Source organism: Scyliorhinus torazame, chromosome 14 (genome assembly GCF_047496885.1).
Source record: "Scyliorhinus torazame isolate Kashiwa2021f chromosome 14, sScyTor2.1, whole genome shotgun sequence".
NCBI lineage: Eukaryota > Metazoa > Chordata > Chondrichthyes > Carcharhiniformes > Scyliorhinidae > Scyliorhinus > Scyliorhinus torazame.
In genome coordinates, this window is record NC_092720.1 from 164771556 (window position 1) to 164783896 (window position 12341).

A 12341-nucleotide genomic window follows, 5' to 3' on the forward strand; every position below is an offset into this window, starting at 1 on the left:
CAAAATCCCCCTCCCCACCATTCACACCTCTTAGGCATGCCGAAGTCTGCCTAAACAGGTTTGACAAAGAGTCATTGGACTCAAAACATTAACTCTTTTCTCTCCCTACAGATGCTGCCAGACCTGCTGAGATTTTCCAGCATTTTCTCTTTTCTTTCTGCCTAAACAGGTTCAGTGAGCTGCAGCCCCTCCCCCTCACCCATTCACCAGGAAACTGCAACTTGCTAGCGAGGGAGCAGACAGAAGAAACACAGACTCTTTTACAGGTGTTTCTTCAAAGTTGTGGTGAACAATGTATTTGTTTGAGAAAGTGTATTTCTTACCCTGGGAGTGAGAAAGTCAATTCACAATAGCCCACCAGCAAAGCCTTTTGTACTTGAAAAGTAAAGAACATAGAAAAGTACAACAGAGGAACAGGCCCTCCAGCCCTCCAAGCCTGCGCTGCCAATACTGCCCATCTAACCTAAAGCCTTCTGCAGTTCCGGGCCACGTATCCCTCTATTCCCATCCTAGTCATGTATTTGTCAAGATGCCCAACAGGGGTAGTGTCTGAATTTTAGTGAACTACAGATTGTTACTCCAGTTATCGCCTTCCGATATTTTGACACTCTTTCTCTGGAAGTGACTTCGGGAAAAATGGGACCACTCACACAGATACACAAAGATTAATTACAGATGTTGATAAAACAATACTCATGAAAATTGGATCAATTCAGTCCACATTCGGTGAAGGCGTGAGAGGTTTTGAAGTCGAGATGTTGCATTGTCTGAAGTGAAGTTTTTGAGTTTGTGGAGTTGGCTCTGTGGCTTCCACTGTTGAATTTCCAAAAATTGCTTTAACAGCTGAGTTTAGGTAGATGGAATCTGATTCATGGGACGGAGCGAATGTTCCTTACCTCTGTTCTGCTGGTGTGTTATGTTTAGCTTCTGAGTTACTTTACAGCAAACCAAGATTTTTCTTTGATTCCTCACTATGTCTCTCCCTGTTTCTGCACGATGGTTCTCCATGGTTCTGACTTTCCTGCCCTTTTTGATGCTTCTTGTCAATATAGCAAGTTGCCACCATTATCATGTGACCTGTACAAGCAAGCCTAGTCACTTTCCATGTAAGGCAATGGTAATTCCATTCAAGTTATCTGAAGTCAGGTGCAGCACGTGGCACAGTGGTTAGCCCTTGGACTACAGCACTGAGGACCCGGGTTCAAATCCCGGCCCTGGGTCACTGTCCATGTGGAGTTTGCACATTTTCCCGTGTCTGCATGGGTTTCACCCCTACAACCCAAAGATGTGCAGGTTAGGTGGATTGGCCACGCTGGATTGCCCCTTAATTGAAAAAATAATAATTGGGTACTCTAAATTTATTTTTTTTAAAGTTACCTGAAGTCTCTTTACTCCCTGTGGTGATCACACCTCACAGTGGAGATTCAATGTCTTTGTGTGTGGAGGAAAACCATCAAGTTAAAGGTTTTGGAAAACTCATTAAATTTTAAATGTATATGTCTGAGGATATCTCCTCTTTGGTTGAAGGGTTCCAGACCAAACCAGCAAGAGAAAGTCATGTGACCCTCAGAGTCCATTTTGGAAATGGCTTTGAACTCAGTCTGAGGTTATAAAATGTGACCTCCAAATTACTTTTTCTAAAGATTTGTAATATCTAATGATAGCCAAGAAATCCAGAACTCGCTCCCCACAAAAACTACTGAGTCTGCAAGAGGGTTGAAAATTTCAAACTGTGTTTAGGGCAGTTTCAGAGTTACAGAACCAAGGCAGGTAGACAGAGTTAATATTGATTAGCCATGATCTAATTGATGTAAAAAGCTTGAGGGAAGACTCAAGATCTTAAACTCCTCTCGCTTTCCCCCTTCACTCTCATCTCCAACAATAATTGTTCTATTCTCCTCCAGCTGAGCTTCCAAACCCCACACCCTCTCCATCACAAAGGCCACTTAGTTGCCGCTATGTGAGTGTGTTGATGGACCAGGAGATAAATTGACTCTGTGAGTCTTGTCACATACCTCACATTTGAACAGTTTCTCCTGTGTGAATCCTCTAATGCAGAAGGAGCTTCAACGAGCTCGAGAAAGATTTGTTGCACATGTCACAAGTGAATGGTTTCTCCCCGGTGTGAATACGTTGGTGTACACAGAAGGTCGATGACTTCGCGAATGATTTGTTGCACACCTTACAAGTGAATGGTTTTCCCCCTGTGTGAATATGTTGGTGAATCATGAGCATCGATTGGTGAAGGCTCGGTCGCACGCCTCACCTTGGACCATTTCTCAGCAATGCGGCTGTACTTGTGTTCCAGGTGGTACAACAAAGGAACCTTGTGTGTGACGCGATCTTCTGAGCCTGTGGTGCCCACCTCACACCTCACATTTGAACAGTCTCTCACCTGGAGGAATGTGTTAGGAGTTCATGAGGCTCGATGAATGATTGAAGCTCTCACAACACTTGGAGCCCACTCACACTTCTTCCCAGCCTCACCCTGACCAATCACCCACATCTTACAATTACATCATGGAGTCCCCCAATATACAAACCCCCCATTAAGCAATAATAAATGCAGTAGTAAACACAAAGTACAACCCCCCCCCCCTCCCGGGTTGCTGCTGCTGCTGACCACCTCCTAACGCTCCGCTAGAAAGTCTAGGAACGGTTGCCACCGCCTAGAACCCTTGCACAGACCCTCTCAAGGCAAATTTTACCCTCCAATTTAATGAATCCTGCCATGTCGCTGACTCAGGCTTCCACGCTTGGGGGCCTTGCATCTTTCCACTGTAGCAGAATCCTCCGCTGGGCTACCAGGGACGCAAAGGCCAGAATACCGGCCTCTTTCGCCTCCTGCACTCCCGGCTCGTCCGATACCCCAAATAGTACTAACCCCCATCTCGGCTTAACCCGGGTGTCCACCACCTTAGACACCGTCCTCACAACGCCCCTCCAGAACCCATCCAGCGCCGGGCATGCCCAGAACATATGAGGTCAAAGCTCCCCTGACCCAATGATGGTTTCACTGCCCAACCTGCTCTGTGTTGAGCAATCCTGATGAGAAGGGACTGGATGTCTTCCCACAGTTGTGCAGTTGTTCCTTGGGTTATGTCAGGATCTCTCTGCAGTGTCTATCCTCTCTGTTTTCTCTGATGGAGGACGGTGCAATCCTTCGGTAAAACGGGAAAAGGAAATATGATTTCCCCCAACCCACGGTCTGTTTCTGGCAGCTGCCGGTGATAATGATAGAAATAAACAGACTCCTCCCCAATCCCCACCCCTCTCCCAGTTACAACCTTCCTGATAGAAAATAAAAAGAACTGAGAAAGAGAGGGAATATGGGAAGGAGGATGGGAGAGAGCGCGGTGGAACAGAGAGCAAGAGCGAGAAAAACACTAAGTGAGGAGAGGAAGAATTGTGGGGGAGAGAAGGGGGCCACCAGGTCAAGAGAGAGCGCGATCGTATGGATAAGAGAAAACATTACTCAGTTGCTCTTCTGATCTGCTGTCAAACACATCCGAGGCTACACATCCCACACTGCTGTTGTCAGTTTGAAAGCCTCCGAGGATGAAGAATGCTTTTCCCACACTAGAAACATCTCTGTCAACATTTACCAAGGGAACTGAGACAGCAGCTGCAATAAGTGAGGTTTTATTCAGATGGGACAATGACAAGTTTAAATCCCCACCTGAGCTGCTGCTCAAAGTCGCCTCCGTTTCCCCGGTCAGTTTCCCCAACTTCAGGAAAGTCCTGTTACTGCAGAAATATTTGGATTGTCTGTGAGAGACGTCAATCAGAGAGCCCACCCACTCTGCCCATTCTCTCCTCTTCCTCTACCACAGCTGCTTCACTTCCTGTAGGGACTCCAAACCAAGTCAGGAGATGGTGAGTGAAGGAGCAGAATTTAGAAGAATTACATTGCACAATATCCACACTAATGTTCAGGCAGTCTGACTATCCTGTGGGCAATCAGGTGTGCAAATGCCCCTTATGCTGTGTGAGAAGATCCAGCTCAGAGACCTGTTTACTCGGTGCTTTGTGCTGAGCTGTTTGATTGGCTGTGTTGGATATTGAGTGTTTATTGGAAGCATTTCCCTTCTGATTTACAGGCTGAGTTTTGTTGATGGGTCACTGGTGAATATGAGAAGGTGAGGTGTAATTATCAGGGAGGGGCAGAGTGAGGATTCTCACTGATTTCCTATTGTTGAGTTGTGTGTGTGTTGTGAGTTGGTTACTATCCTGTGGACTGTGAATGGTCAGTTCTGTCTGCGTTGGAATCTGGACGTTTCCTGTCATTTCAAATCCCTCAAAGACCTTCGCCCCCCCATCTCTGATTTTTCTGGGAGGGTATGGAAGAGGTTTACTGGAATGGTTCCAGGATTGAGGGATTACAGTTACGAGGGTAGACTGGAGAAGCTGGGATTGTTTTTTAAAAATAAATTTAGAGTGCACAATTCATTTTTTCCAATTAATGGGCAATTTAGCATGGCCAATCCACCTAGCGTGCCCATCTTTGGGGTGTGGGGGCAAAACCCACGCAAACGTGGGGAGAATGTACAAACTCCACACGGACAGTGACCCAGAGCTGGGATCGAACCTGGGTGAGGCGACAGGGCTAACCCACCGCGCCACTGTGCTGCCCTTGGGATTGTTAACCTGAGAGCAGAGAAAGCAAAGAGTGGATTTGTTGCAGCAGTTTAAAATCATGAGGGATTTGCACAGAGTAAATAAAGAGAAACTGTTTCCATTGGCAGAAGAGTCGATAACTTGAGGTTACAGATAATCGATGATTGGAAAAGAATCAGAGGCGACTTTAGGAAAAATCTTTTTACATAACGTATGGTTAAGATTTGAAATGGACTGTCTGATAGGGCGGTGGATGCAGTTTCTAAAATAATAACCTTCACTAGGTTCAAACCAGGACTCTAAAGTTTACTGAAGACTGCCCCTGACGTGTCTATCTACTGGTTTGATGATAATCATGGAATGAGGACTGCCAGGCTGTGAGATTGTGGTGGATACAATCCTGCTGCTGCTGATGGCCCATGACACCTCATGGACACCCAGTTTTGGGATCTTGACCTTAGTCTACTTCCCCAGTGATGATTATCATGGTGGAGTACTCATTCATCAGATGGGAGGGGAGTGGTAGTTTTCGTTGAACTTGTTTGACTTGAAGCCATGAGACTCCATGGAGTCAATATTGAGACTTCCCCACCTGCCGGTGGGATCGGAAATTCCCAGGGATGATGAGGGAGGAGTGTGGGATGTTTCCGGATTGATACCATTCAGTTATTCAAGCTCAGAGTGAATTGACTATTCTATACTCAACCCAATTGTCTTTCCATTGCCCGCACGGTGACTGGGAAGATGGGGACTGTATGGAGGAAAGAAAGTAGCCACATTGTCTGCTCCTGGTCACTATTCAGTGTCCATGCTGGAAACAGAGTGTGTGACAGTTAAGTGAGGAAAAAGAGATCTGATCTCACACACGGGAATAGCAGACTGGCACTCACTGTGGCAGGCTGGTTGAGCACAGTGGGCTAAATAGCTGGCTTGCAATGCAGAACAATGCCAGGAGCGCAGGTTCAATTCCCATACCTTCCTGAACAGGCGCCGGAATGTGGCGACAAGGGGCTTTTCACAGTAACTTCATTGAAACCTACTTGTGACAATAAGCGATTATTATTAACTGAGGAGTCAGCTCCTTCAGTAAAGGAGGAGGGAGTTGGAGGAAATCATGTTTCCTTTTCCTGTTTTACAGAAAGATTGCACTATAACATAACAGAGAATACAGAGAGGATAGACACCGCAGATAAATCCTGACCATCACCCAAAGAACAATTTCACAACTGTGGGAAGACATCCAGTCCCTTCACAGCATTGCTCAACACAGAGAAGGTTGAGCAGAGAAACCATCATCTGGAAATCGGTCAGATCAGGAGAGCTTTGACATATCATCAGATCTGAAACTGGTCAGTGGTGTGGAACCTTCCATCAGAACCAACCTTTCTGAAGGTTTGGCTGTGGGTGATCGGTCAGGGTGAGATTGGGAAGAAGTGTGAGTGGGCTCTAAGTGTGGTGAGAGCTTCAATCATTCATCGAGCCTCAAGAACCACTGACCCATTTTTCCAGGTGAGAGGCTGTTCCAGTTTGAGGAGGGCTTCAGAGGCTCAGAAGATCTAACACACAAGGTGCACCGAACTACTCTCCCACCTATAACACAAGGATAGCCACATGGATGAGAAACCATTCAAGTGTGAGGTATGTGACAAATCCTTCACAAATTCAACGTCCTTCCTGATACATCAGAGGATTCACACCGGGGAGAAACCCTTCAAGTGCGATGTTTGTAACCAAGTCTTTGCACAATCATCGACACTCGTGAACCACCGGCGCATTCACACTGGGGAGAGACCATTTAAGTGTGAGGTGTGTAACAAAAGCTTTACACAATCATCAGGCCTGGTGAATCACCGCCGCATTCACACAGGGGAGAAACCATTCACATGCGAGGTCTGTGACAAATCATTCTCACATTCATCTGCCTTCCGAAGACATCAACGTACCCACAGTGAGGAGAAACCGTTCAAGTGTGAGTTGTGTTATAAAGCGTTCACAGACTCATGGACGCTCCTGAATCACCAACACACCCACACTGGGGAGAAACCGTTCCAGTGTGAGGTGTGTAACAAGAGCTTTGTACAGTTATCAACCCTGGTGAATCACAGGAACAGTCACACAAGAGAAAGGCCATTCAAGTGTGAGGTGTGCGACAGTTCATTCTCACACTTATCTCACTTCAGCATACACCAACGCATTCACACTGGGGAGAAACCGTTCATGTGTGAGGTGTGTCACAAAAACTTTGCACGATTATCACACCTGGTATATCACCGCCGCCTTCACACAGGGGAGAAACCATTCAAGTGCAAGGTGTGTGACAAATCATTCTCACACTCATCTCACCTCCGTGCACACCAGCACATTCATACAGGCGAGAAGCCATTCCAGTGTGAGGTGTGTGACAAGAAATTTGCACGATTATCAATTCTGGCATATCACAGGCGCATTCACACAGGGGAGAAACCATTCTCATGTGAAATATGTAACAAGGACTTTTCACGATTATCGGACCTGGTTAATCACCAGCGCAGTCACACAGGAGAGAAACCGTTCAATTGTGAGGTGTGTGATAAATCATTCTCGCAGTCTTCGAACCTCCGTGCACACAAACGCACTCACACAGGTGAGAAGCTGTTCAGGTGTGAGCTGTGCAACAAATCATTCTCAAAATCATGGAGCCTCCATATGCACCAGCATGTGCATACTGGGGAGAAACCCTTCAAATGTGAGGCTTGTGATAAAGCTTTTGCGACATCTTCAACTCTCCTGATACATCAGAGGATTCACACAGGAGAGAAGCCCTTCAAGTGTGATATATGTGACAAGGCTTTCACTCAATCCTCTGATCTCCTGAAGCACCAGAGGATGCACACAGGGGAGAAGCCCTTCAAGTGTGATATTTGTGAGAAGGCTTTCACGCACTCTTCCGCTCTCCTGAAGCACCAGAGGAACCACATAGGGAAGAAACCCGTCAGACATGAGGAGTGCGACCAAGCCTTTGCACAGTCAGCAACATTCAAAACACCAACAGACACACACGGAGGAGAAGCAATTCAATGGTGAGGTATGCAACAAGACATTCACACAGTCAGTGTATCTCCTGATCCATCAACACGCTCAAATGGGGAGAAACCCTATCGGTGTGAGTTCTCTAATAAACCGATCACACAATATTGAACATCCTGGAACATCAGTGAATCCACATGGGAAACAAACCCTTTCAGTATGATGTGTGCCAGAATTGTTTCAGCTACTCCTCCTCTCTTACCAAACATCAACATCTCCACACGGACTTGGAGCCGGCTCACCTGCTTCCCTTACACTGAGAGTTGTCTGTGTTGTTTACCCTCCAGTGCTCACACAGGGAGCTGTCCTTCCAAAGCGCTGTCTGTCTCAGCAGCATCTGTCTCAAACCTCTCCCCATCAGTCCAATTTTTCAAGAAGGTCAATTTAACCTTTGATCTGATCGCCAAACATCACCAAAAGAAGACATCAATCTGTATAGATGTGCTGTATAAACTCAGCACCCTTTCAGTGCAGCATCAGGTACAAGTCACTCACTGACTCACTCAGACCAAGAAGACAATCAGATACTCCGTGGTTAGAAAGGTTTCAGCTTCTGATCTACCAGCACAAGCACCCAGGGGAGAAGCCATTCCTGGGGTAGTAATGGAGGGACTTCAATTAGCCGCAGCATGTCTAGAGGGGAGAATCAGCCGGGAATCCTGTTCCTCATCAGTGAGCCCAGCTGGGAAGTCAGGGGGAGGGCAGGATGTGCCTCGGCTGTGACAGTCTCCATTGCCTCTCAACATTCACTATCTGGGTCTACACCTGCTGAATGGCCACTCGATCAGAGCTGTGGTGCCATGGGCTTGGCGTTGGCTGAATCCCCCAGATCAACTATCACTCTCATTAATATTCAAAACTAAATACTGGTTGTACAGTGAGATTCACTCAGAGACTCCTGCACGACCTACCTTGTTGTCACTTCCTCACAATGTAGCTGAAAACACCAGTTTTAATTTTAATGCTGTGCCCCCTGTGCTGTGCTGGTAAAGTGAGTCACGTCTTGGATTAGAGTCAGATCCTGCATTAGTTGGTGATTTTCAAATATTTTGATATTTTAATTAATCCAAAGTTTCCACTATGCCAAACATTGTGGTGTTGTTTATCTGATGTTTTATCAATCTTCTGTATAGATTTATAGCTCACATTAAATTCACTTTTTGAATTGACCCAAATGACCTAATTTGTCAGCCTGGTGTGTTTTTAGATGGATAAAGAACTTGCTTGGCAAAAGGAGACAGAGAGTAACGGGAATGGAGTTTTTCAGAATGGAAATCTGTAACTAGTGGTGTTCCACAGGGATCAGTGCTCAGATCACTGTTGTTTGTAACATATCTATAAATGATCTGAAGGAAAATGTAGATGGCCTGATTAGCAAGTTGGTGGAGTTGCAGATAGTGAAGGGGACTGTCAGAGAATAAACAGAATATAGATAGATTGGAGAGTTGGGGAGATCAATCTGGACAAATGCAACGGTTAAGATGTATCTTGATAGACACGTGAATGGGCGGGGAATGCATTTTGGAATATCAAATTCAGATATGAATTATACAGTAAATGGCAGAACCCTCAGCAGCATTGACATACAGAGGGATCTGGGCATTCGGGTCCATAGTTCCATGAAAGTGGCAATGCAGGTGGATAAGATAGTTAAGAAGACATACAGCATGCTTGCCTTCATTGCCCGGCATTGAGTACAAGAGTTGGCAGGTCATGTTACAGTTGTATAAAACTTTAGTTTGGCCACATTTGGTATATTGAGTATTGTTCCAGTCGCCACACTACCAGAAGGACATGATGCTTTGGAGAGAGTGAAAAGTAGGTTTACCAGGATTTTGTCTGGTCTGGAGGTGTTAGCTATGAGGAGAGGTTGAATAAACGCAGATTGTTTTCGTTGGAAAGATGGAGGCTGAGGGGAGACCTGATTGACGTCTACAAAATGACGAGAGGTATAGACAGGGTGAATAGTCAGAAGCTTTTTCCCAGGGTGGGAGACTAGGTTACAAGGGGGCACAGGTTCAAGGTGAGAGGGAGAAAGTTTAGGGGAGATGTATGGAGAAAGTTTTTCACGCAGAGGGTGGTAGGTGCCTGGAACGTGTTGCTAGTGGAGGAGGTGGAGGCAGGCACGATAGCAACGGTATCTTGATAGACACACGAACGGGCGGGGAATGGAATGATACAGATCATTTGTGCAATAAGTACACCCCCCGGGAGAGAACACCAGAGGTAATTGTCTCCCTGGATGCAGAAAAAGCTTTTGACAGAGTCGAATGGAACTACCTCCTCGAGGTACTGGAACGGTTTGGGCTAGGAGCGGGATTCACCGCTTGGGTGAGGTTCCTGTACAACGCTCCCAAAGCGAGTGTCCGAACTAACACCACCAGCTCTGAATACTTCCAGCTACAGAGAGGAACAAGACAGTGGCCCTTGTCCCCACTCTTGTTCGCGATAGCTATCAATCCCCTGGTGATAGCCCTGCAGGACGCAAAAAGCTGGAAAGGAATCCGGAGAGGAGACAGAGAGCACAGAGTTTCACTCTATGCAGATGACCTGCTCCTCTATGTCTCAAAGCCACAGGAGGGACTGAAGGCAATACTGCAAATATTGAAAGAGTTTGTAATCTTCTCAGGCTACAAACTTAACCTGGGCAAAAGTGAGGCATTCCTAGTGAACCCAAAAGGGGGAGGGACAGAGCTGGAGGGGCTCCGATTCAAAACTGCCCAGAACAGATTCCATTACCTGGGGATCCAGATAGCCAGAGACTGGACACAGATTCACAAGTGGAACCTGACCAGCCTGGTGGAGGAAGTAAGAAAAGACCTTCAACGGTGGGGCTCACTCCTACTCTCCCTGGTGGGGAGAATGCAGACGATCAAGATGAACGTACTGCCAAGGTTCCTCTTCCTGTTTAGATCCATACCGATCTTCATCCCCAAGGCCTTTTTCCAAAACTTAGACAGTCTAATCATGCTGTTTGTGTGTGTTGCGGGGGGGGGGGGGGGTTGGTAAGAATACGGGAATTCCCAAACCGACACTGCAAAGAGGAAAAGTCAGAGGGGGCCTGGCTCTACCGAACCTACAATACTAACACTGGGCAGCAACGGCAGAAAAAGTGAGTGGATGGGTACAAGAACCCAACACAGATTGGATACAAATGGAGGAGACATCCTGTAAAGGAACAACCCTCTGGGCCCTGGCTATAGTTGCACTCCCATCCTCCTCAGCAAGATACACAACAAGCCCAGTGGTAGCAGCCACGCTGAGGACGTGGACCCAGTTGAGACATCACTTCGGGATAACCAAAATGGCCCCCATGGGCCCCATCTGCGGCATTCACAAATTCCCCTCAGCCGTGCTAGATACCACCTTCAAAAGATGGAGGAGGGACAGGGGCACACTGACAGTCTGGGACTTCTACGTAGGACGCAGACTGGCGACACTGGTGCCAGAGGGGCCCAGCCAACCACACCCACATGTTCTGGGTTTGTCCCAAGCTTGCTGGGTTCTGGACAGCCTTCTCCGAGGCAATGTCCAAGGTTGTGGAGGTGAGGGTGAAGCCATGCCCAATAGTGGCAATCTTCGGGGTATCGGAGCAGCCAGAGTTACACATGGGGAAGGAGGCCAACGCCCTTGCTTTCTCTTCCCTAATCGCACGCCGGAGAATCCTGCTCAGCTGGCTATCGGCAGCACCACCCAAAGCTGCAGACTGGCTCGCTGACCTCTTGGAATTTCTCCGCCTGGAGAAGATTAAGAACGCCATCCGAGGGTCAGAGGAAGGCTTCCTGGATACTTGGGGGCAGTTCGTTGGCCTGTTCCACAACCTGTTCGAGGCCAACAACGAGGAGTAAGCTAAGAAAAAAAAAGATGAGGAACCAAAGGACTGTGCAACCGGGGGGATGGGGGGGGGGGGGGGGGCTGAAGGAAGGTGAGGAAACCAAAAGAGAAGAGGAAGGGTGCTGAACCAAATGGGTGGGGGGGGAATCATAGACTGATCCAGAGGGCAACAAAATGTACATAGTTAGTTAAATGAAGGACAAAACAAACCTCTCTGTAAAATAAAGTAAATTAGTGCGGGCAAGAAAAATGTAATGCGTACACACATCTGTTTATAAATATGAGAAAAGCCAATAAAAAAAGATTTTTAAAAAATTGTGCAATAAGTAGTCAGTCTAAAAAAGGAACCTGGATTGACGCAGGCTTTGTGGGCCGAAGGGCCTGTTCCAGTGCTGTAATGTTCTTTGTTCTATTCACTGAAGCACTCAGGAGCCTACGGTAAGAGTCCTGTACACAATATATTGGTCAATGTCACTGTGGCTGGTATACTTTCTCCATCAATGGGTTTAGAATTTCCGGTTCACAAGAAGCCTAATGTTTCCCTGAGAAAGAAAGACTTACATTTTTATATCAACTTTCCCGAACTCAGGTGTCCATAAGTACTTAACAGCCAACAAAAGTGTTTTTTGAATTGAAGGGACTGTTGTACTGCAGGAAACGTGACAGCCAATTAATGCACAGCAACCTCCCACAAACAGCAAAGTGGCCACGTGATCTGGTTTTGTGATGCTAATTATATTGACCAGGGCATAGATTTCATAGAATTTACAGTGCAGAAGGAGGCCATTCGGCCCATCGAGTCTGCACCGGCTCTTGGAAAGAGC

At 46.8% G+C, this 12341-nt stretch overlaps 1 protein-coding gene across 1 annotated transcript in view; it reads left to right on the forward strand.

Moving 5' to 3' along the window:
* The window catches only part of LOC140390134 (uncharacterized), a 39618-nt gene extending 31788 nt beyond the window's left edge, over positions 1–7830 (forward strand). The window contains exon 3 of the mRNA XM_072475066.1: positions 6225–7830. Coding sequence (XP_072331167.1) covers positions 6225–7680 — 1456 coding nt within the window. The 3' untranslated portion in view covers positions 7681–7830. The remainder of the gene's footprint in view (positions 1–6224) is intronic.
* The last annotated feature ends 4511 nt before the right edge of the window (positions 7831–12341 follow it).